Raw genomic sequence first — 25072 nt, 5'->3', positions numbered from 1 at the left:
CCGTTTAATTTTCCACACTGACACTAATCATTTTAGTGGCATACCATAATATACCCTGGATTAGTGGGTTGTACCCGGTACCAACATGTTGAAGTAACTTCATGTAAGCTGTTTTTGGATAAAAGTGTCAGCTAATGTAATATAAAACAGGTGAGGGGGGGGAATAAATAGCATCAATAACGCCTCTGGATGCACGCGATGCGTTATTTTCACGTGTCAAATACGTCTTCCGTGATTGGCCCGTACTTATTTATTCCGGCATTTGATTGGTTGAAGATCATGGCAACAAACCGCCATGTTTTTACAAGTCGACGAGAATGGAGGCTACTTTACAGACATTTATGCATCGCAACTCGTGATTTAATATGAAGTATAGGCGAATTCCAGCATTACTTACCGTCGGCACAATGCCTGACTTTGTCGGCGACTTCTAACGGTTGTTCAGAGCAGTTTGTATAGCTTCGGGTCATCGTAGGTAAGGCTTCAATAAGAAGGCATTTCATTGGATAACTCACGGACTGTGCAGGCAGTATAAGCACACGCTATTAAACCTACTTTTGAAGCAGGGAAGGACCAGTGAATTTAACATGTTTGTCTCCCAAGAGCCCTATGCATGACAAGTTTCCATGATATTTAAGTTTAACTCAGACACTTTTGTGTTATATTCTCTCTGCATGAAGTTACAGCCCGTAGTCAAATTGCCCTTCTTTCTGTGGCTTTTATTAGACCATGTGTCTCTGTTAGCCTCTTATCGGCTGAAATATAGCTACCCACTGAGCTATGATCAACTTCAGAAATCCAGTTCTGTCATTAATGTTTATAATTAATGCTGCTCAATTATGTGCCTGCTGTATGGTCTACAAATTAAGGGGTTAAACGCATATTATGCAAAAGCAATATATATTTAATAAACCCATCTTTTGCTAAAATTGATGCAGTCTGATACAACATCCCTGCAATAAACTACTTTCGCGAAGGCTCAAACATAAACAACCAACTAATCTCATACTATTTTTCAAGTTTGCCCGAGATCTTTGGAGATCATGGAGAAAGTGGAGGTGTTTGAGGTTGTGAAAGTGACTGAGGAGGTGGAGAGCTACTACAGTCAAATGGAGGTCCCTATTCCAAAAAAGAGGAAGAGCAAAGCTCAAGAAGACAGTGTTGAGAAACCTAAGAAGCCTAGGTAATGTACATAGTCCAAAGGACTGTCACACACAGCTGCTACAATGTCATGACGCAAATTATGGCCTTTTCTTAGAAAGGGATCGGGTCTCTAAAGATAAAATGTCTCAGCCACTGTCACGTACTGATTGAAGATGTGGAATGTCTCTGTCTGTATTTCTGTCTTAGGTCTGCCTACCTGCTATACTACTTTGATGTTCATCAGATTATGCAAAAGGAAATCCCGAATCTACCACAGTCAGAGATCAACAAGAGAATCAGCGAGAGCTGGAAAAGGCTCAGCGTAGCTGAGAAAGGCTACTATCTGGAGAAGGCCAAGTCCGAGAAAGAGGGCACAGACACTGTAAGCTGCAAACTTGTTTTACATAAACAACCCAGTGCATGTGAGCAACCATGGAGCCTTTTAATAACACCTCCTCATGTTAATAACATCAGAATAAACCTGCCTGTTGCCTGTTAAAAGGTTTGTTTTGATATCTTTCAATGGTCAGAAACTCTTTACTGTTTTTTTTGCAGTAAAATGATGTTTCCTAGTTTCCAAGAGATACTCAATCAAGGTGATGCCAAGTAAAACGCAACACATTTTAAACAATTTAATGATCGTTAATCACCTAAATGATCAAAAAGTGCAAAACAATTTGCTCGAGGATAAACTGAACATACGATGATAGACAAGTCATTCTGATACCTGCAGGGATAATAATGAATATTCTGTTGCATCAGTACAACCTGCAGCTGTAAATTCATGATAGTGACAAGCCAAGCCAATCTTTATGAAAATGTTTTCCAACAATGGAGTGCTTGATTTTGTATTGGCTCTTGAGGATATCAGAGTCCTTCTTTATGATTACGCGCTGCACAGCACTCATGTAGTCAATTGGCTTGATTTCATTCGTAATGAATACATTTGGCTCATGAAACTGAAGATGAAGTCAGGAAGAAGTGACCCATTAACATCAAGAACCACAGCGCAGATAAACTGTTGTCTCAACAGTGGCCTAACTCACTGGTGTCTAGTATAATGTCAATGTGATGGATCTATGTAAAGCTAAGAACAATATTCTCGATTGTGCTTCTTCCTCAGTCGTCTCTCAGCCCCTCCAAAGACCTGCCAGGCTTCCGCAAAATCCTCCCCAGAGCCAGTTACTTTCTCTTGTCCAAAGGCTCCTCAAATCAGCAGCTGGGAGGCTCACAGTCAGAGGTGAGCTTGGAGACTCTGGACTCTCCAGTGGAGGGAGGCCTGCCTTCCGTCTCTCTCCCCCAAGAGCCCCAGTTCACACCTCTTGAGTTGGACAGCGAGGCGGAGCTTTCTGAGCAGCCCATTGATGTCGACGACATAGCAGAGGAAACAGAAGTGGCGTCTAATCCCACAGACCCTCAAGGCATCCCTCGCTGCTCATCCTCCTCTGTCTCATGCAAAGCCCCGTCCTCTCCAGACGCCCACGTCTCACAGGGCTCTGGTGGCCTTACAGCAAATGGGGTCCCTCTGAAAGGAAAGGAGACCAGAGTTACTGGTAGTGGTTATGGTGGGGCGATGGTGCAGCAGATACAGGGGGAAACGACACATGTGGTTTCCATCGTACCCACACAGGTGAGACCCAAATGTCTTTCTACCACTTAGCAGAATGAGCTCAATTTATTCAAGAATTATTGACCATTTTAATCTCATAAAGCTGTTTTAACTAATGCAGTGGAGTGATTTGTCCATCCCTTCAGAACCTGCTGGGGCCCAAGTCTTTGCCAGGTGTCAGCTCTGTGGGCCCAGTGATGATGGTCTCTGTAGGAGCCAGCACAGAACAAAGTGCCAAACCTTCCTATAAAATGGTAAGTACCTACATTATTCATCCACTTTATGAATGTCAGAACTGAAATTGGCAAGCATAGAGTCTACACACAGAAACGAACCTCCATGATTTGCTCTTTTTTTGCAGTCTGTTAAGACATACACCCGAAGAGGTCGAGGGAGGTGTCTAAACCCTGGATGTTTGTTTGTGTATGTCACCCGCCACAAGCCACCAAAGTGTCCTGAATGTGGGAGCCACTTGGGTGGAAAATGGATACCTGCTGTAAGTATCAAACAACATCTGCACCGACAGTTTGGGATGCTCAAACTTATACGAACATCTAAGAGTTGCACAAAGATTCAGCCTGCAGCTTTTACCTGCGGCTCAAGTCCGTTAACTTTGTCTGCATGTTTATGTTAGGCGAAGAAGACTCAAGAGAAAGAACCTGCGCCCAAGCAATTGCCCCAGAAAGCTGAAACCAAGACTAATGAAAGCTGCCAAGCCACACCTCCCCTGGCAGATGTCCGTGAAACAAACGCTGCTGGGAGCAAAAAAATAGGGCAAGTTCAACAGCGCTCCAGAAAGCAGCGTGCAGTTCCAGCTGCTAAGCCACCAGAGGGCAGCAGCACCAAGGAGCAGGAAAAAACAAAGTAAGCGCCCATGACATTTTAATGCCAGTTTTTTTTAATCGTGTTCTGTTTGCCACATGGGTCCCGACAGCATGTTGACCATGTGGACTGTGACAGTTGTGTGAAAACTGCTGTATTTGCAGATTCGTGTAAATATTTACATTACTTGCTATACGTGTCATGAATAGTTTTTAATTGTTTTTTTAAAATGCTGAGCTGTATAAAAGTGTGGGAAGCCTTCAGTTAACCCGAAAATATGGATGGAATACATTTATAACGAGACCTGTTTGTGTTGTTATTGCAGCTGTTTTTTTTACTCCGTTTTTATTGAGAGTATTTGAAAAAAGCATTTTGTTTTTGCACCATAGGTCTTTCTCAAAATTAGTCTTTCATATATTGTTGCAAATATACAAGCACAGCTGATATGACTGAAATCTGCTTTGTTGCAGCATTAAAGAACATAGAAATCCTTCATAATTACAATAAAGTCTTCTAATCGGCGGTTTAGACTGAAGCCATTATTCTGTGATAGTTTTCTTACTTGTAGCCAAAAGTATTTTAAACAAATATTTCTGTCTTACTAAAGTCTATTGCAGCTGTTTTGATGATTGTGTGCATCTCACTCAGCGTCGGTAATACACGAGGGCAAAGGGCAAAACTGCCCCTAAGAAATATAATTTTGCCCCTAGTATCACTAGGAGAGGGGCAAAAAATGCCCCCATAATTTCCTCGAATAATAATGATAATTTAATGAACTTGTCAAAAACATCGTAGCCTATATGACCCGGTCCAGTTGCCATAGAATGTTTTAGATGTTCGCCTTGACTGATGTTGCGTGAAGAACCGAACGTTCTAAACAAATAAATAAATGTGCGCTTCTTAATCAGACCTGTGACTGCGAGACTGCGGTCAACTCAGCAGACACTTAAATGTTAGTGCACCTATATGCTGAAATTCACGGTAAACTCATTCAAACGGCACAGATCGGGAGCGAGCGAAGGACTTTGCAAAGTTAGCGGAAAGATTAACGTGAGGCAACATCCGGTTTCTTCAGACGAATATCCGGTTTTCAGAATAAGATGCAAACAAAGTATACATATTGCATAATGGAAATTAGATTAAATGAATTATATTCACATTAAGTATAAAACATGCTACCTGCATCTCGTGAGTTAAAGGGAAAATACACCTAAATTGTGCGTAAAGTGTCTTCATTCTTTGATTTGAGGGTTGCTGGAAATTAATTATACCTGACTGACAGTCAGGTATAAAAAATATTGCTATATGCTATAAAAATATTTTTCTCAATAATTCCATACAATGACTGATGTATATGTAATCAAGGCATCGTTGACTTAATAATTGTTAATAGTTGTTTAACCAGTAACATATACACAATAGGGGGTCCGCGAAATTTTTGGTTGATTAGACAATTATTATTATTTTTGTTTTTTTCCAAACATGAATCTGTCCATTATTTTAATAGTTCAGTACTGTATGCAAGATAACAGGTATGTTTATGCATGGCAGTGGCACTAATAGGCCATCACTCATTTTCGTTTCCACATTTATGTTTAAAATGAAAACATCACTTTAAATAGCTTGTATGCATGATTATCATGCAATTGACAAACAATGTTGATATTGGCATTGGTATCAGCTGACAAGGTATGTTTCTAAATGGCAGTGGCACGGCCACCCTACTCACTGTACATTGCACATGTTTAAAATAAAAACATGAATATATGAACCTGTGTATTATTTGAATAGCTTAGTATTGAATGCACAATAAAGAGGTATGTTTATATATGGCACTAGGCCCAGTTTAATATAAAACACAATTTTATACAATATATATAGTCGGGGGTCCCCGCTCCATCTCTATCAGTTTGGGGGTCCTTGGCCTGAAAAATGTTGAAGACCCCTGCTGTAGACTAATAGTCCTAATAGTCTTATTATTGCCATTTGATGACAATTGCTGACATACTGTAAGCCTAAATAAGTATATTTATTATTTTGAACAAAGGTTAAATGTTATTTTACAAGTTTCAAAAAGTGCCCCCAATTCTTTTTAAATGCTCCTGGATTTAAGTCAGTGGGGGCAAAAATTGCCCCCTAAAAAATATGTAAATTTCCTACCCTGATCTCACTTGATGTACTTTCCTGCTGTCATTGAGTAGACGGATGAAAGTCTGTCTTCAGAGCACGACGGTCCACGGTCAAGACCGAAGCAATGCTACACTTCAAAAGAGGCCCGTGAGACCCATCCTTCCTGCCTACTACAACACAGGTACGTTAAAACATACAGCACACAGGCAACATCGTTCTCAGTGTTGAATTCAGCTGTTATCATGTGGATTTACATATTGGCTGTTTGTGTTTCCAGGCCGTGCTATGTTCCAGATCATAACTGTCCCACCTGATAAAGTAAAGTTTCAGAGCGCAAGCGACAATAATTCATCCACTGGTACTGTGCATCATTTGATTTTATTTGTATTATACTTGATTCAATGTAATCTTTCAGTTTGTAGTTTGGATACGGTTTTATTGTATGTTCAGTCAGTGCTTGTTATTGGCATAATGTACTGTATTATACAGAGAGGAAGTGATATAGGTGCCTGCACTTTCTGAGGTCACAGCTCTTAACTGATGTGGTCGTTGTCTAACCACAGTGCCGAGAGAGAGTTTGTCAGGTCTCAAACCCAGCACTTTAAAGCAGCTCGGCCAGACGGTCCCGACAAAGCAGGTTAGCGCGCACACACACACACACACACACACACACACACACACACACACACACACACACACACAAATACAGACAGCAAAGATTCAGATTTGGTCCAATATTGTCTTTTTCTGTCTGTCTTTCGTAGGACTCTTCGGTCCCCGCAGGTGGAAGCCAGCCCATGTCTTCATTGGTTGATAAGGGAGTGAATATCCTGTCATTCGTGCCTTTCAAACAACACACCGTTTCCAGCTTTGTCAGTATACTACTATTCTCGTTACACTAAATGTTCCTTTCTAATACATTTTTGTTTCTGGATATCCCCTCTTATCTTGATTTTCGGGTAATTCTTCCTCTTCTTTGTTCTTTTAGGATTTGGGACTGTCGACAGCTCGAGGAAGGGGTCGATGTAAGAACCCGTCCTGTGACTATATGTACAAGAACAGACACAAACCTGCAGTGTGCCCTAAATGTGGCTGTGAGCTGACTCAGAGGAACGCCAAGGGAACAAAGGTGAAAGCTGACTTCCTTCAGATCGTCCAGAAGTGTAGGATTAGTTTTCAGCCGTATCTCTTGCCCTTGATGCTCTTTATGGGTCTCAGAACAACCTTGGATCCCTGAGCACCTCCTAGCATCAATACATCTCCACTTAAGGGTGATGACAACATGCCTTTCATGTTAAGTCATTGATCTTTGCTGTAGTAGCAGGACACATAGACGTGCTGTACATCATCTAAAAGCTGGGAACCTGAAGATTCATTTGAGATGCATCCCAGCAGTGTGTCAAGTTGTTCTAGTCATAAATTATCAATAAAATTGAATTAAAATAAATTGTGAAGTGTAAAAGGGCATAGAACATTATGATAGAGCCATATGATGGCCATTGCTCACTATGTCTCATAAGATGTTGCAGCAATTTATGGGTGGATACCATTTGTTACACAGATTTGGTGCTACATTTAACAATTCTTTACCACTTGAGAATTCATTTAAGATGATGAAAAAATCCCCCCAAAACACCAGATGAATTCACCAAGACCTTGAGGAACACCATAGAAACATCCATGCTGTAACTTGGTCTCCAAAAGGTTTGACAGTTGGAGATTCCTGCAGGAATTGCAGTTTTCACCAACTAGACAGGAGCAGTTCTGTTCTGGTAACTGCTCAGAAACGCCCTTATTGTCAATATACTGAGGAAAGCCGTACATCTGATGAATGCCCATGGTCTGTTGTGGTTGTAAAGTTTCATGAAGCTGTGATCCGAGAGCTCACAACAGGTAATTTCACATAGTGGACCTCAAGTTTTAAAAAATGGTCTCACTATGTGAAATGGCTACGATGGGCACTAACATCTTCACACATGAATGCAATAATGTCCCCAGTATGCAGAAATATTCAAATATACCGTTTTTAGAACAGGCAAAATTACACATTTATACTGCATGTGAATAACTGCAGTCCGGGATTATCATGAAGTGGGTATGTGGTGCCATAGAATCCATTTTCATTCACATGTTTAGAGGTTAAGGGCCCCCCGTGTTAATTGCAATACCAGTTTTTACTCGTCAACATTTAGCTTAACTTTGGAGCGTTATTCAGCCCCCTTACCAGTATCTTCTCTCTAGCTTTAAGACTGAGCCCACTAAAGCCTCTTAAAGACAGTAACGTCGGCCATCCCGCGGGTGTCGGAGGGTTAATGGTGATTTCCTTTTTCCTCTTCTCAGTCTGAGACTCTGCTCGATCCGTACCAGACCCTGAGTCCTGCTCAGAAGGACATCCAGCGCCAAAATACCCTGCAGTTACTGCACCGTTCCCTGCAGATTCCTGAGAGCGAGGCTGAGCTTCAGGAAACCTTGAACCTCATCCAGGAGCTCAACAGTCTCCAGATCGTCTTGGTTCAACCATGTGGACAGGAGCACGAGGACAGCTTGGAGACGGAGACAGAGACGCTGGTAGAGTCTGGGTGGCCTCAGTTCTATGAGTCAGCAGCAACTCACTGTGGCTTGTGTAACTATCCTCTCTTCAAAGGAGGTCAGAGGTGAGAAGATGGGTCTCTGTATTCTAACCATCCTGCCTCTGACTTTTGTCGGCCCATACCAACATGTTGTGTTGACGTTCTCCCTAATGTATCCTCGTGTGTGCTTGTACATCCTAGTACCGTCGCAGGACAAGAGGACGGCTGGCTGCTGACTGAGACGCTGATCCAGACAGCCACTATTCAGCTCAAGGTGTGTCTCAACGTCCAGTGTCTGGCTCTGCACAGCTTCACCGACCTACATCCAGGTGAACAACACCACTTACAACAGCTGTTTTTCATCAAGTGTCAAGTACTGAATCCTCACCGGTTTTGCTTACTCTTGGTTCATTGTTCTCCATCATGTTCGAAGTGATTTGTTCAGAATATCTCAAATCAAATTATGGTTGTACTTCTGGGAATTATGGGCATCGCTTCTTTTTCATAATTTTCAGAAATACACCGATTGTTTCATGGTGGAAGCTTCTGCATAAACAAAAGTGTTGCTGATAAGACTTTTCATCATTTACATTCAGTATTTTGCTGATTGGCCAAAAGGGGGCACCGCAACTATGAACTAAGTGTGTGTCCAGTAAGATCTCACTAAATGGTACTTGTCCTCTTTTCCTTGCAATCGTCTTTTGTCACACATTTCCACGCTTTTGCACTCTAAGACTAATTTATTTGGAACATGTTTTCAAAATGTTGTACATATTTTTATGAGAGTGCTGATGAAAACCAGCCACATAATTGTAACTTTAAGATTAAGATGCCAAGTTATTATGATATTTAGCTGCTTAATGGCTAGTAAATATTTCAGACCCAGCTAAATGCAAACATATATGCAAAACTGTTATAATCATTATCATCATTTATCACTAGTGTTGCTCAGTATAAGACTCAGTAAGTATATATTGGCTGCAGCTTTCCATACTGTTTTCTTTCATTTGTGAGATCACAGTATAAGTTTTGCTCTTGTGTTCATGGTAGCAATGCTCAGTCGCAGTGTAGCAACACGTAACTGTGGGATGGCCGGATGTCGGCTTTCTCTGTGAATTCATTGTTGATTATTTTTGTGACAGGTTTGTTCAACATTGGGAACAGACTGCTAGTAAGCATCGACCTGTTTCTTAAGATCAGGACCTGTATCAAACAGGGCCAAGCCCCCCCCCAGGCAGCCAGGACCATACTGGACCACAACCCCAATCACCCTGGTAAACACTGGATTCAACTCTACATACATGAATTCTGCAACTGTGTTAGATTAATATCTGTCTTTGAACATATTGCCATCTTGTATCTTCTGTCCGTCAGTCCACTCTCTGAGTCCAGAGGAGACGTCTCAAATTCAAGAGCTTCTCCTGAGTGGCTACTGGGCCTTTGAGTGTCTGACAGTGCGCGATTACAACGACATGATCTGCGGCATTTGTGGTGTTGCCCCCAAACTGGAGATTGCACAGCGATACACAAGCAACGTACTGGAGCTAAAGAATGTGGAGGTGAGAGACTGACATAAGAAAATGAGTGGGAAACTAAAGCCCAAAGTAGAGTCGCGACAACGTACTTGGAGAGACGGTATCATACAGTATGTGTTCCACGTGTAAAACCTACAGAAAGTAAGCTTGTAAAGATATTGTTTTTATTCTGTCCACAGTTTACTTGGCCTGAGTTTTCAGTCTCGGATGAGGTACACGTGGACGACTTCTGGCTGACCATGGAAAGTGAGGCTATCGAGCAAGCGACTTTCCCCACGGAGATCCCCATCACACGAGTGGATGCTTCTATCATCGCTCCCTTCATTCCCCCGCTGATGAGGAGTCCCACTGTCATCAACACAGAGAAGGACAAGGTCCCGTCGCACACGGAGCCGCCCTCAGGTACAGGATTCCTCTAAACCACCGTTAATCCTGCGACTGTGAAATCTTCAGAAGCAAAAGTGATGTGTATTGATTTAGAGTCTGAAATAATGGAGATGTGGCTTCATAGAGAATGAGATGGCAAAAGAGGATTGCATTCAGATGGATGGTATGCTTTGTTTGATACCAGCATGATGATGCAAACGTCAAATCTGTTTTAGGAGATCCATCAGCTTTGGTGCGTCTCATTCATGATGGTCAGCTGAGACTCGACAAGGTCGAAGATCACAGTGAGGACGAGCTGAGAACAATGCTGGACCGCTGTGCGGCGAGCATCACCCCGGACTCCACTAAGGTGTGTGTGTGTGTGTGTGTGTGTGTGAGAGAGAGAGAAACAGAAAGAGACAATCAAATGTGTTGTCTCGCTCAAGGATAATTCAGCATGTTGGTTTGCTTGCTATAATGGTTGAAAGATGATTTCCTTATTTCTTACTCTGTGAATGTGTTCGTCTTATCTCCGCTCACCTCGGTGTACTCGTATCTGTGTGGGAGCTTACTTAAATACAAGCCTCCTTTCTGTCTCCCTCTGAGTTAGAATGAGCTGCTGGCGTCCCTGATGTCCTTGTACACAGTCGTTCACGGTGGCCTCTCCACGGCCCCACAACCCCCTGCACACCTCACCGCTGGCAAGCTGTGCAAGGTCTGCCCCCACAAGGTAAAAACAGCAGCTCAGTCATATGTGAAAAACAAATATGTGGCCCTGTTCAGGTCTGGCATTGACATGCGTCTGGGTAAGCAGAGAGGAAATTGAAACTCAAATGTCCCCTGTGTAATCTCAAGGGTCTAGTGTTACTCATCCTTTTCTCTCCCATACCTGTCTCCAGGTGGTGTGCGGCTCTAAGTACTTGGTGAGAGGGGAGACGGCTCGAGACCACGTAGACCTGCTACTGTCCTCCCGCTACTGGCCCCCAGTCTACGTCAGTGACTGTGCCCGTCAGGTGGCGCTCTGTGCTGACATGCAGTACCCAGAACAGGCAACCCAGATGTGGGGCAGGAACCAGGGCTGCTTCTCCGACCCTTTCGAAAAGCCAGAGGTGAGTGATTGAAATGAAATCCAATTATCTGTTAAGGAACTTAACTTGTGCTGGTTAAAAAATCAAGGCCCGATCAGTTTTATTTTGACGTAAAAACAGGTATATTTACATAATGAGTGAAGAGTGACTTCAAAATGGATTTTCTCAATTTATTATAATATAAAGTTTCTCTGTATTGACAAACATTAGTCTTTTTTTAAAACAAATTTAGGTTTAGAGTTAGATCTGTCAATTCAGCACAAGTAGAAGCAGGATTAAATTTTGGTTTCTGAATTTTGAGCTTGGCTGTTTTACATACAGTATAAGAAATCACAGATTAGGCCTCTAATACAGGACATGTATTTAAGCCTCTAATACAGGACATGTATTTAAGCCTCTAATACAGGACATGTATTTAAGCCTCTAATACAGGACATGTATTTATATCAGGAAGACCGTCTCATACTGTATGTAATGGCTCATACTCTGTTGCTGTCTTTAGTTTGTGTCGTGCGCTGAGCTACAAGAGCAGCTGTACAGCGCTGACCTTTCGTCGGTGGCAGAGAACCAGCAGGTCCACCCCATCACCAAATCATCTAGTTGCTGGCTGGTTCATCCTCCCGAAGCAGCTCAGGAGCCTCCTGCTCTTCCGTCAGAGCACCACTCAATGGACCTCTGCAGAGATCTGGAGCCCTACGTCCACCTGATGGCCGAGCTGGAGAAAGAGGAGGATGACGAGGGTGAAGAACGGAAAGCTGAGGATGACTCCGCAGAGAACTCGGAGGACTGTTACTCGGTCAGCCACGCGCGGCGCCAACCTGCGGTTTTCAACAACACGGCTTATTACTACATTTACAACCGTCTGGTAGATTTCCTCACCAGCAGAGACATCGTGAGCCAGCAGATCAACCAAGTGGTAAAGGCCTGCCAACCGGGGGAGGTCGTGATCAGGGATGCTCTGTACCGACTGGGAGTGGCACAGATCAACACGGAGAAAGAGGAAGATGAAGGAAGTGGAGTGGAGGGTCAGACACAAGAGGTAGGGACAGAGACGTATGAGGTGGAGCTTCCTGAATAGAAATGTTCAGGATGGACAATCAACATGCAGGCAGAGGGCTGGCCGGAATGTAAAGATGGCTGCATGCAAAGACGCAGAAGCAAGTGCTACCAGAAGGAGCCAAGAATTTGGAGGCGACACGGTGCTATCCTGAATTCAGTGTTGGAGATTACTTTCTCTTGAACTAGCCTGTACAACAGAGCAGTTAATGAGCTTCACAGTGTGTTTCTGATGTGTGGAAATATGCTGAGAAGAATAATCAGTCCTGTTTACTCTGAATATACGAACAGAAAAAGTACAGGTCACACGGTCATATTCTTAACCATCTTAAACTACGGAAACAGTGAGTGTGAGAGTTAATAAAAGTCAAGATGATGGAGACTGAATGTCAAAAATTATTCTTTCAAATGGCTAAAGGAATGTAACAATATCTTGTGTTTTTTACCACTAAGGTGTGAAGAGTTAAAAGAAGTGAAAGTGATTTTAACAGGATTTTAATGACTCTTCTAATTCAAGCCTGAATGTATTTTATTGTTTACTTAACCATGAATACAGTACGTTGTATTTATTTCCCTTTTATGTCCAGAAACATTTCTGCTCTCACCTCTCCCCTCCCACTTGACCTTTGCTTTTGAGAAGTGAGGATGAATGTGTCATAACGTGCCGATGGACCTCGTGGCCGTTTCCATCTCAATGGAGATCCATTTAAGGACGCATTCAACTGATAGTTTTGATTCCTGTCAACCGATCGACAGTCAGCCTTTGAGAATGAATTGAAGATATTTTAGTAGATCTGCCTGCATGAGTTGCTTTAGAGAGATTATTTTTTGTCACCAATGCTTTGCTTAACAATTCAAATTAATTATGGGCTAATCAGACTTCCATGAAGCATTGAAGTTGGCCCAAGTGGTTGAAAATGAGTGTTCAACAGGGGACACCTGAACACATCACAGCAGCCTCGTATATTATGTCGATAAAGAAGTTTTTTTTTTAAACGATTATTATCTTGTAAGTGAAACTGCAGATGTAACAAATGGATATGAAGAAATTAATAAATCATTAAGTTAATAGATACTATTGTGTGATATAGCATTGCTAAAGCACATAACATTAATATATATGGAGGAGTAATATTTCTGTGATTTAACAGAGATGAAGCTTCTCTGAACTGGGCTTTGACCACAAATACTATTTCATAAGTTGACCGAAGTGGTGGACTGTGGAGAGAGTCTCAACCTCATGTACTACGAACACAGTAACAGTGAGGGTTTGCATCCATGTATGTTCATCAGAACTACCTGCCAGAGTAACTATCCTCATACCAGTCATGTGGTATGAAGAGAGGCTTCAAACGTCTTCAAAGTCAAAGCCCCAAATTGTGTTAAAAGTATGAAAGAGTTCATGTATTTTCTTTTTTTATTTTAAGCGTCAATTTCCTGAATAACCCTTTTTGCAACTTCACACCGCTTCGAATTTTTATTTGTTTTGTTCCCTCACGCAGCCGTGTCAGGATTGTAGCTGCACTGGACTTCTGTATAAAGTGCTCAGGGGACTTCGACTCCACAAAGGTTCAAAAATAAATATTGTGTCTTTTTTTATTCAATAACGGCTGTTCTTTGCTGAATAATGTGTTGCAAACAAAATCAGCTTTAAGTGTGATTCAATGCTTTGGTGGTGCTTACCACCACCGTAACCAGCTTAACCGTCTATTTTCATAATGAGTACTCTGACTTTAAGTTTTTTTAAATACTCAAAGTATGGGAAGAACATACTTGATGTAAAAAAATATCAACAGGTCTGCTTAATTGAATTTATATCATTCTAATTAAAGTTAACAACCAACAAAACACAGACATTTGCTGTTTAAATCTTCACTTATTATATAGCAGTACAGCTGAGCTCATGATTTATGCTTTACATTCCTGAAAAACAAAATGTTTCAAACTATAACAAAAAGCTTTTTGAGGAGAAACGTCAACATGAAGCCCAAGAATATGTGTCTGTGCTGTTGCTAATAAGATCTTTGAAATGATGTGGACAAAATGCCACAGTTATTAGAAATAATTAATTCTGAGGCAACTAAAGGAAATGATAGAGGAGGACACTGGCAGAGCAGCAAAGGCACTGTGGAGATTATTATGCTTTACTCAAACTTTGTAATATCTCAGTTTCTTGGTGGACAACTGAACAAAGACTGTTGCTAAAAATGTAACGTAGAATGTCTGGCACCCCATAAAGTGTCTAAAAGTGGTGGGTTACTTCAAAACAAATATGATTTTAGCTGAAACTACACAACGGAGAAAAAGCATTTGTACTTTCTGTAGTCTGAGCGGTGGGATGACTACTTCCCTACAAAGATGTCAGAGTTGCAATGTTGACAGATACTGTGAGAATTGTTCCAGAGGAAATGCAAATTGGACGTTCTCCAATAAAAAAAAAGGGAAGTAAGAAGAGATAAACATAAAGGCAGCACAGTTTATATCAGCTCAGTGAGGTACAACAAAGAAAAACTCGAAATATCTGGCACCACATCATAATCTCGTCGTGTATATAAAAACTTTACATTCTGAAGTTTTAAAGGTAAAGCTTCATTCAAAGCCTCTGCAGTTTTTCAGCAATTTCATTTGCAGGTTTTGCATTGATTGTCTCATTTGCACTGTTACAAAAACCCACACAACACAGATATGACATATTGATGAACTACCATCTACTCTACAACATTCCAGCAAATATAAAGATAATTTTTGATTTACATCATGAGATATATACATTATCTGACATCTCACTGTGTATCTCTCACATAGCTTATGTTACTCTAAAGTCTTCAAACAGTTGGCAGTGTAGGCTGACTGGCTGCTACATATAGACATCGGTGAAGCTTACTAACAATCGTCTAAATCTACAGGAAGTTAAGATTAAGTTGTGCTCCGCAAAAAAAAGAAAAACAAAAGGATTTCACATTCTCATGTAACATTGTTCGTCTGATCCATAACAAATCCACAGATTTCCCCGTTCAGTTCAGTTGTATTCCCTGCTCCAAAAATCCCACTGAGCACTGCTTAATTAACTAGGTTGAAGTGGAACAATCACATGTTCCCACCAACGGACAGCTGCTGTGAGTGAGTCACAAGAAATACAGCTATGACCGCAGCACAGAGAGGGAAACAACATGGTCATTCTTTGCCTTCTCAATGGTTGATTCAGCATGTTAAAACGGGAAAAACACTCGCTCTGTTTAGATGTTTCATTAGTCTAAGGTGATCAGAGACTAAAACCTAACTCGCCTAGAGCACATAAAGCTGAGTAGTCACATAGTGTTTATGACTGTTGGGTTGCTTCCTCTGAGAAACCATTCAGGCAAAAAAAAAAAGTGAACCTGCTGACAAACGTGACAGAAATCTCGACAAAGACATCCAGTGTCGTGGGGAAGTAATATAAAATAGAAATAAACGCAGTGCACAATATATAATTAAGAACACATTCTCCTTTGGATAACAGATTATACCTGAAATACATATCAGAAGGAGCGATGTTTAGGATAAGGTACAGCTTTGGATGCTTGTGCAGTTTGTTGGCATGTTTCCTCTTCCTCCTAGACGTGGTAATTACTAGTCATGGTCTGCAAAGAAGCAAGTCACATGCTTGCTGCAGCTGCTCGTCTATCTGGCGAGCAGGCACAGCAGGCAAAAAATTGCCGTGAAGGCGACTCTCTGCGACTGTCCGGCGGCTAGAACAGACCGTAGGACTACAGCTGATCCCAATGTCCTGATGCTTGTTGATGATTCATTTACTGATTGATTGGCAGCTAGGGCTTTCAGCAAAACTGGTAGTTATTGGTCTTCATCAGAGGCTGCTCCTCCTCCTGGTGGTCACAAGACTGGTCACAGGGGCCGTCGCAGCACTTGGGCTCGTCACTCACCTCACCCTCTGTGACCTGCTGCTGCAAATTCTGGTAGATTAGCTGTGGGGAGGCAGCATTAGGAGGATGAGACTAGATCCAATAAAGCAAAATATCAGCTTTATCTGAATATTATGGTGTGATAAGGGAACAAATTATTGCATTCAACAATATATATGTTTTAAATTTGTGCGTATCTCCCGTGGGAACATCACTAAATAAGATGATACCACAAAAAAAAAAAAAATGTAATTGGTTTTACAGCTCGGCTAAATCTGTTGTTTCTGAGGGAAGATTTATTTTTCCTGGCGACATTTCTGCCGTATAGCGTCACATATTTTGTCACATGCATAGTTTTGGTAAAAGCTGAACTCTGCGTCACACTAACTCACCTGTTCCTGCTCGGGTTGCTCCCCGAGTAGTCTTTGTATCATCTGACTGATCTTGCTAAACGTCGGACGCTCTGTGGGCTCCAGATTCCAGCACATCTTCATGATCGTGTAGCTGAAACAAAAGTGAACCATACTTACAAATCAGATTTCAGAGGAGTTCCCTGGACAAAAGAAACATTGATGGAAACACATTTCAAACGGTGCACTGTTCAAATCAAGAAACTATAAAACACCAAATTAGACAAAAACAATGAGAGGTTTATGGAGGTGGTGACGCAGTTTGATAAGAGACTCGTTCATAAGAACCCCTCCAGTCTCATTTTGCTGCCATGAAATAGCAGTTACATGGCGTCCTAGCCTTGAGATCATGTGGCTAACAGGCAGAACTGAAGCCTGACACACAGCAGAACAACGGATGATTAAGCCCTGACTCAGATTCAGTCTCCTCTGTTTCCACAATTATTCCGGGTGGTGTGACAGCCACGCTAAATCAGCACATATAGATGTTAGGGCCCTCTGAGATACTGGGAAAAACACTCATTTTTGCTTGTTAAGTTTGGACTTTAGGCATGTTAAGTTTTGGGGTTATGAGATAACCCGAAGTAAATCAATTACAATCAGGAATAATGAAAGTACTTCATGAGGTTACCTCATGTGTCACTTATTTCAGATGTTAGAGCAGAAGACTAAGGGATGTTTGTTCTGTCGAGATCAACATTTGAGAAGAACGCTACTTGAACTGCTCAATATCGAAGTCAACTTCGGATCAACTGCTTAATATAAATCAGTCATAGTTAAAGCTGATTTCAACTTAAATGTTAATAGTTGCCCTACGTGTTGTCAGAATCTGATAAGCAATGTGCAAACATTTTACCAGTGGATAAAAAGACTGCTATTGCTGAAACTCAACTGATAATCAGGTGACATTTGCCGGACAAAGTAAAGTGTTAGAAAGGGCATCTGTGGGAAAAAGCAGCAGTGATTCATCTTTTGAAGAACCAGACTTTATGTTGCTGAGGGATCGAGCTTACATCTCAGCTGGAGCAAAGTTTGGTTGGCACATCTGGTAGCCGTGCTTCACCATCTTGTAGAACCTGGAGTCCACAGCCACGCTGGGGTAAGGGCTCTTGCCTGACAGAGAATCATATACTGTAAGCTTAGCAAGCAAATCGTGAAATACATTTGTGTAAATGTAGGGTACATATGCACATGTTCTGACCTAAAGAGAAGATCTCCCACAGGAGGATACCGTAGGACCAGACGTCACTCTGGATGGTGTAGACACAGTCAAAGATGCTCTCTGGAGCCATCCACTTCACTGGCAGACGGGCCTTCATGAACAACGTAGAAAGCACAAAAAGTGTTTTTTTTATGGAGACTATAACTTGGTTAATGTGAAGTAAACTTTAGCTCTATTGTACTCAGGGACTTACATTGCCCTTCACCACGTAGTTGGAGTCATTCATGATGTCGCGTGCCAGGCCAAAGTCACAAATCTTGGCCTCTCTGCGGTCAGTCAAGAGGACATTCCTAGCAGCCACGTCTCTATGAATACACTGCACACACACACACACACACACACACACACACACACACACACACACACACACACACACACACACACAGTTTGTCTCGGTTGTAGTCTCCCACATCAAAAGACAAAAAGATCACTGAGCAGTGTATCTCAATGCAGCATGAATAATTCCAATCTATACATTGCCACTATGACAATAAATACAAAGAATGTAATGGGAAATACCCCTTATAGGCCGCTCACTCAAAACTCAAAACTCATTCATCATATTCTATAAAAGGCAATACTTTTTCATGCATATTTGGTTCCTTTTTGTCCTGAAGATTTTGCTTGTTGTGTGGGCGATATCCACTCCCGGGGGACAACACAGCAGCTACTGCTGTAAATGTTTACGGTAATGTTTTCTGGTGTGTTCATTTAGATCCTTCTTAGTGGTAAAATCACTTACGTTTTTGGCTGCCAGAAAGTCAAGGCCCTGAGCCACTTGAAAGGAAAACCTCAGCAAGTCGTCAATGTCCAGCGGCCAGTCACCTGTCTCCTCACACACAGAGTCTTAGCAAGAATAAGACAGGGAATAATGTTAGTAACACACAGGGTCAGGAAGGCGGATGCTTTTCATTCGCATGATGCTGCATTTGTGTTGATTCAAACCGGGATTGGGGGAGCTTTTTACCTGGTGATGATTCGATATGTGGCACCTGGCTGGGTCTCATCTCTAAGTAACTGCTTGAAGATGTACTGGAGATCCCGCTGTCACTGTTGGATGGAGAAAACAAGAGAAGAAAGATGTCAGGAATGTCAATGTTTTTCACAAGTCCTCCGTCATCAGACTGCACATGTCTGGTGACGTATACCTTCTAATATACTGTCTCTCACTGCAGACGTTCTTGTAGTCATTAGAGCCCTCCATGATGTCGGGAACGTTCATAACAAAGTTCTCAAACGTCTCTGCCTTCTGACGAAGGAAGTTCAGGAGGTCGCCGAGGCTGCAGTACTCTGTGATCACAAGCACTGGTCCTGATGAGGAAAGAAATCATGTTATGACCCTCTCAACAAGGGAGAACGTGGTTGCATGCAAATTACTTGAATATACTAGATTTTTTCATAAACATGTTTTTGCTGTATTCTGATTCCATCCAACATGATACAGAACGAATGCAGGTTGCTGTCTGACCTCCATAAGTGCAGGCTCCCAGTAGATTGACGATGTTCTTGTGGTGTCCCAGGTGGCTCAGGATCTTCAGCTCAGACATCAGAGCTTCCCTTTCATCGGAATGGGCACTGGCTGCAGAAATACAATACAGATGTGTCATTGTGATCCTATCTGATCATGCCCCACAAAGATTTCACTCAGTGACATTTTCTCTGGAACATTTTCAGATTTCCCGGTCACTCTGACTCGCTCATGTAAATAACAATCTCTCTGTTTAATCTTGAAGGTCTTAAGATCGGCTCACCTTTTAACATTTTCACAGCTACACGCAACGCATTGTCTTCCATTCCCAGGCCGTAGGCTGTGGCCTCAACGACCTTTCCAAAAGCTCCTGCACCGAGGATCTTCCCTGGTCAGACGGAAGATACAAGGAGAAAGGATTTTGACTATAACCCGCTCAGATCAGATCTGTTTGTGTTTCACAATCAACTTTCAGATATGTTTCTTTCTAATCGTATTATGTTTACATTCACTATTCTACTCTATGTTTCTAGAGCACCGAATAATTGTTTCAAAAGTGTTTCAAAATGAGTGCATTTGAGTCAATTTATGATTACATGGTGCAGACCTAGCTTCAGCTTGTCTCTTGGGAACTCCCACTTCTCATTATAAGGCAGCTGAGTGGGGTCAATGAAGGTGTAGTTGTTTCCATCTCTTGCCTCGATGATCTGCCAGCGGATCTCATACCTGGGCTTCTGAAGATGAAAACAGGAGCAAATGGAAGTAAACCACACCAACAAAAACACAGCAACTGAGTAGCCATGTCCTATGGAAATATTTGAATGTCTAAACAATATTTTACAACTTCAACTGCTGTATGTTTTAATGGATGTAGGTTCACCTTACCTGCTTATATTTGTATAACAGAAAAACCAGTAGCACAAGGAGGATGGCGAGAATGCCTGCTGCTCCAATCAAGGTGGAAGTGAAGAGTTTGTCTGCACAATCAGAGATAGATCATGAACTCACTGTTTAACTTACATGGACTGACTGTGGGTGATACAAGTTCATGTTCTCTAATGTCCGTGGTGTTGTGTACTGTTTGCATATGTATCTTGTTTCTTCACAAATTGAAACAAAAGAACTATGCAGTTTCATAACAGCTAAAAAGGAACAAATGATGATCAAATGATCCGATACTCACCAGAAACCTCCATGGCAAAAGTGTCGCTGCTGACGCCGACAAGGTTGAAGGCCACACACTCGACCGTCATCCTCCGGCTGGATGGCCCCACGGTGAGGACGCTCTCCACCTCCACGGCCCCGTACTCCTCCCTCTGGACCTCCACTGTGGGAGCCTGGAGAGGGATCGCCAGCTGCAGCCCAGAGGTGTTTTCATTGCACCTGCCTCATTGCAAAACATATACAGTCAGGCAAATGACCAATTGTTGAGGGTGAAAGTGTGAGTTGAAGCACAATACGCCACACCTAATGACATTTTGTGCAGGGATACTTACGTAGGGCGTATCCCAATACACTGGTACCAGATGATTCTGGGGGCAGGATAGCCAAATGAGGTGCAAGTGAGCGTGGTTATGTTTTCCCATCGCACCACAGCAACAGGTCTCTCTGCCAGTGAGAAGAAAATACATGTAAAGAGAGACTAACCTCAAAGAAGCATGTACTGTATTTTGTTCTGACCATTGAACTTAACACCATGAATGTGTTTACTTATTTGATTTGTGTTTACAATTCACTTACGATACATTTGGACTTGGAATGTGATGGAGGCATTGGCCAAGACACTGGAGGCATAGAAGATGTATTTCCCCTGCTCCTGTGCATTCATTCTCTTCAGCTGCAGCGTAGCATGGTATCTTAAAAAAAAAGGGGGGAAAAAAAGGATATTTTAACTCAGAAAAAGAGGAATCTGAAGTGACTAATTCTGCAGTGTGAATTCAGACAGTTCCAATGTATCATCGCTGAGTAGGTCAACAGATTAAAAAGAGAACACCACTCTTCCCTCTAGCATGACCTGAGGAAATATAATGACCTTGGACCCTGTTTACTTGATTCAAATGCACCGACAGCATATTTCTAAACCAGAGTAGCTTCCCCTTGCTGCGGTACTCTTTATTGTTTTTGTTTTTTACATTTAAACTGTGCTGACATATTTTTGGAGACCACTTTTTGACGTAGGGGGGTATGCTCTCCATTGTCACTGGGCTTGGTGTTGTACCTGTTGTTGTATCTGATGAGCTTGTGCTCCTGTGTGGACGTGTTTGGAGATGTTGGGGTGTGCCATCTGTGCTCTGTAATCTGGGGGTACGCTTCGATGAGCACGGTCAGCTCCAGGTCTTCTCCCTCGTTCACCTGCACTGAAAGACCCTGGTGGGCTAGTTTAGGGGACAGCTGGGGCAACAGCCGAATGTAGGCCTTGTCTGTTTAGAAGAACCAAAATAGTTTGATAAATGTTCCAGGCTTTTCATTACGAGGCATAGCAGGAGCGATTGTTTCTGTAGCTTACCTACAACCAGCAGGTATGTCGTTGAACTGTTCACCCCTGCTTCATTAGTGCCAATGCAGGAAATGTTTCCTGTGTTTGCATGGTCCACAGCCGGGATGGTCAGTATGCTCTGTATGTCCAGGCGATTTTCTCCACTGGAGTGAACCCTCTCCTCTATAGTTGGTTTCTGAAGACAAAAAGAGCAAATACAAGTCTGAGTTAAAATCACGATTACCACAACAATCAAGAAGGCCCTCCAAATTCATCATACGGACCAACTTGGTGGTGTATTTCCAGGTGACATTGTAGTTGAAGTTGGGGTTGTGTGTTGTGCAGCAAATCTTGAGCTCCTCCCCAACAATGCGCACATATTCATCGGTCTCCAAGAGTACGTATGGAGGAAAACGAAGCACTAAAGCAAGAGGAAATCATTAATGAGTATCAAACTTGATGCATGTATCACTTAAAATTACTCTGTGACAGCTTTGGGTGGTTATTCCCAACAACCAAGTGGCCTCACTCTGAATGACGTAGATGGAAAAGACCTTGGAGATCATTTCCACTCCTCTGACCCTGGCTGTGCAGACATAGTCGGCATTGAAGCCTGGGAGGAGCTTGTGGATAAGAATACCACGGTGCCGGTAAACTGTAAAGTTCATGCCCGGTGGCACAGAGGTGCCGTTGTCCATGCGGAGGCCCAGGTCTGTGGCTGCCGGGTTGGTCAGCAGGCAGGGCAGCAGGTAGTCCTCACCCTCCTTCTTCACCACCCGCAGGGACGTGCTGCTGGTCCAGAACGCACGGTTTGGATCTGGTAAAGAAAGGCATGGTGACGATTCATTAGAGCAATGGAATAATGTGAGATTTACTCTGAGGGAATCTAATAAACAATCACAGAGAAGAAATAACCAGTGTGGACAATGTTCCATCCAAGCACTTACAAGTCAACATAAGAACGCTTGACCTACTGTTCTCTTCTCATTTATCTGTCCTCACCTTTTACGTACACATGCACTGAGGAGGCGAGTTGCTTCGACCCAGTCGTGTAAACACACTTGTATGTTCCTGTAAATTCTGCAGAGGGGCGTTCCACCTTTAAGGTGCGGACTTTCCCGCTGCCCTTGGACACGAAGCGTCTGTGTTTGGCTAACCTCGTTTGCCAGTTTACAGGCCCGTCACCCTCACACCTCAGATCCAGAGGGGTCCCAGGTCTGACCACCAACTCAAAACTTTCCACCACCTTAGAGTTGAACTTGATCACCGGATGCCTCCATTCTGCTGAGAAGGAACATTCATCAATTAATTCATTCACTTTTTAGGCAAAGGAAACACAGTGAGAACTAGTTAATCAAAACACACTCCGTTTTAGGAATTATCAGACAGTACTTTTGATATATTATGTGTTTCCCTATTCCCTAAGTAAAGATTTTTTCTGTTTCATTTTTTTAAAACTGAGAACGCAGAGCTGTCTCGCTTGTGCCATGATTCAGATCTGTTTTTGGAAGTAATGTCATTAGTTCAGGAAACAAATATCAGACTTGGACACTGAGAAACTCCCTCTGTCCATCTTACTTCCTTTTTTACATCTATTTTTACTTAGGCTCTGTTTTCTGTTGGTCGTTATACTACCTCATCACTCTCCCGGAGCATTTTCTCTAAGGATCTAATAATGATGCGGATGGGTTTACTTTGTAGTTACTTAAAATCCCGGTACGGGGTCTGATGCAGACACTAGAGTGCCTTGTGCATCGGTGTCAGATGATGAGTGGTGTCACAAAGTGTGATATTTGACGCCCTGGGAATGCGAACGGGCTAAAAAAACTCTATTAGTGTTACTATTACTGCCAAAAAAGGTTTGGTCCGCGCCCTCCAGTGCTCACAAAAAAAGGTCTCGCCATCTCAAGGTCCACTTGAGGTCCAAAAGTGGTCCAAGTTGGACACTGGAGAGACGGACATGTCTTTCCTGTTAACCTGAAGCTGCCTCTTATTTAGAGTTCAGTCTACGCCCTCGGAAAAGGTTATAAAAGTGTCTATTTAGAGGTTTGGACAGAGTGTTTTGAAGCTTGAAGCAGAACTGAGATTCAATGTTCAGCATTGTTGGACACACACGATAATGTGGGGAACTAGGAATGAAACCAGCGTTTTAGTTCTGAACCTCCTGGCTGTCAGTGCAAACTGTTGCCTTTCCTTCAAAGTCCCTGTTCAATACTCCAAATTAACTATTCATCCAACCACAACATGACCCAAATACATACAATAATGCGCCAGAAGGCAAAATGAATTCCTTTAACCATAATTAAACCAAACAACATTTTTTTATGTGCTCAAATGCAAATACATGAAATTGCAATTTGATGCTTGGCGGGTGATATTCACATATGTCGTGTTCAGAGCTAAACCAAAGTGGAAAAAAAGAGAAAGAAAGCTTGTGTTGGATCTCAGATGGAGAAGCATGCAGTGTTTCTTAGCTCCTCTGCATTGAACACGAGTTTATGCCATGAAATGTACCATAAAATCATTAGAGCGTAAAGCACGAGAAGTCATGTTACTGTATGTATTTTTATAAGTTGGTCAGTTGTGGTGCAGAGAAATATGTCATTTAATAAAGAATACATCTAAAACGTATCCAAACCTTTTGGACCTTTTTTTTAACATATCAAAGACATCTTTCACCATGGAAATAAAAAATAAAATCACTTCTGTATGCTATGAGTATGCCTGTTTCAATCACATTGTTTTATTTGAGATTATTTAAATCAATAGTAGCTGTCACAAAACAACCGGAATGACAAGAAAAGACACTAAAGCCACTGCAGCTGTAGATGTGGCAGTCAGCGTTTGTGTGGCCTTACCTGAGGCAGCAGAGGCCACGATCCCCAGCACCAGAGCGAGGTAGGACTGCATCCTGGACCAACTCCAAACCTGCAGTTTGAATGTTTAAATTTGTGTGCTACCAAATACTCTTCTTTAAATCTGTGGCATTAGGGAGAGAAATAAGAAAAACTCCTCTGAAATTGTGCCATCAATCATCTCCCTCATCAACTTTTCTGATTGGTCAAAGCAGCTCTGCAAATCTCTGCTGAACAGCAATCTATTCCTCTGCAATGTTTATCTTCTTCAGTGTGCGTTGAAATCAGGAAACAGACTAACGTTCAGAATACGTTGAGAAAGCGTTCCACGATTACAATTAGGGAATTGATGAGTCACTTCATCTCAAAATACAGAGGACAAATTATGCACCAGTCCTTTATTTCAAAAGCACTCACCTGCAG

At 42.2% G+C, this 25072-nt stretch overlaps 2 protein-coding genes across 2 annotated transcripts; one reads left to right on the top strand and one right to left on the bottom strand.

Annotated features, from left to right (window-relative positions):
- Positions 1-288: 288 nt before the first annotated feature.
- On the top strand, positions 289-13394 carry hmgxb3 (HMG box domain containing 3). Its single transcript, XM_076103132.1, has 21 exons — positions 289-475; positions 1021-1183; positions 1351-1525; positions 2267-2773; positions 2899-3006; positions 3114-3248; positions 3387-3616; positions 5776-5885; positions 5982-6062; positions 6268-6341; positions 6469-6576; positions 6693-6833; positions 8045-8358; positions 8476-8603; positions 9417-9548; positions 9649-9833; positions 9989-10211; positions 10412-10545; positions 10786-10905; positions 11075-11284; positions 11766-13394. Exons 2-21 carry the CDS (start codon positions 1044-1046, stop codon positions 12339-12341), a joined length of 3831 nt encoding a protein of 1276 aa, XP_075959247.1. The 5' UTR covers positions 289-475; positions 1021-1043; the 3' UTR covers positions 12342-13394.
- Positions 13395-16067: 2673 nt separating this feature from the next.
- Positions 16068-24704, bottom strand: csf1ra (colony stimulating factor 1 receptor, a). The gene is made up of 21 exons (XM_076103200.1): positions 24653-24704; positions 22797-23078; positions 22324-22611; positions 22079-22215; positions 21825-21990; positions 21537-21738; positions 21059-21174; positions 20815-20926; positions 20502-20701; positions 20204-20295; positions 19926-20052; positions 19602-19706; positions 19319-19429; positions 18999-19161; positions 18818-18900; positions 18593-18696; positions 18044-18166; positions 17830-17941; positions 17642-17741; positions 16611-16722; positions 16068-16281 (listed from the first exon to the last, which is right to left on the bottom strand). Exons 1-21 carry the CDS (start codon positions 24702-24704, stop codon positions 16135-16137), a joined length of 2934 nt encoding a protein of 977 aa, XP_075959315.1. The 3' UTR covers positions 16068-16134.
- Between the last annotated feature and the right edge of the window lie 368 nt (positions 24705-25072).

The sequence above is a fragment of the Anarhichas minor genome, unplaced genomic scaffold (assembly GCF_050575085.1).
Source record: "Anarhichas minor isolate MPS153535 unplaced genomic scaffold, ASM5057508v1 ptg000028l, whole genome shotgun sequence".
NCBI lineage: Eukaryota > Metazoa > Chordata > Actinopteri > Perciformes > Anarhichadidae > Anarhichas > Anarhichas minor.
The sequence above is the reverse complement of the archived record's forward strand: the minus strand, read 5'-3'. Positions and strand labels throughout refer to the sequence as shown.

Bases quoted from the DNA above. Each gene is read 5' to 3' on its own strand.
- csf1ra (XM_076103200.1), bottom strand. From the start codon at position 24,704: ATGCAGTCCTACCTCGCTCTGGTGCTGGGGATCGTGGCCTCTGCTGCC. The intron at 21,991-22,078 runs GTCCGTATGATG...TTTTGTCTTCAG, and splicing joins GGAAATACACCACCAAGTTG to AAACCAACTATAGAGGAGAG. The intron at 20,702-20,814 runs GTAAGTATCCCT...GCAATGAGGCAG, and splicing joins TGTATTGGGATACGCCCTAC to GTGCAATGAAAACACCTCTG.
- hmgxb3 (XM_076103132.1), top strand. From the start codon at position 1,044: ATGGAGAAAGTGGAGGTGTTTGAGGTTGTGAAAGTGACTGAGGAGGTG. The intron at 1,526-2,266 runs GTAAGCTGCAAA...CTTCTTCCTCAG, and splicing joins AGAAAGAGGGCACAGACACT to TCGTCTCTCAGCCCCTCCAA. The intron at 11,285-11,765 runs GTGAGTGATTGA...TGCTGTCTTTAG, and splicing joins ACCCTTTCGAAAAGCCAGAG to TTTGTGTCGTGCGCTGAGCT.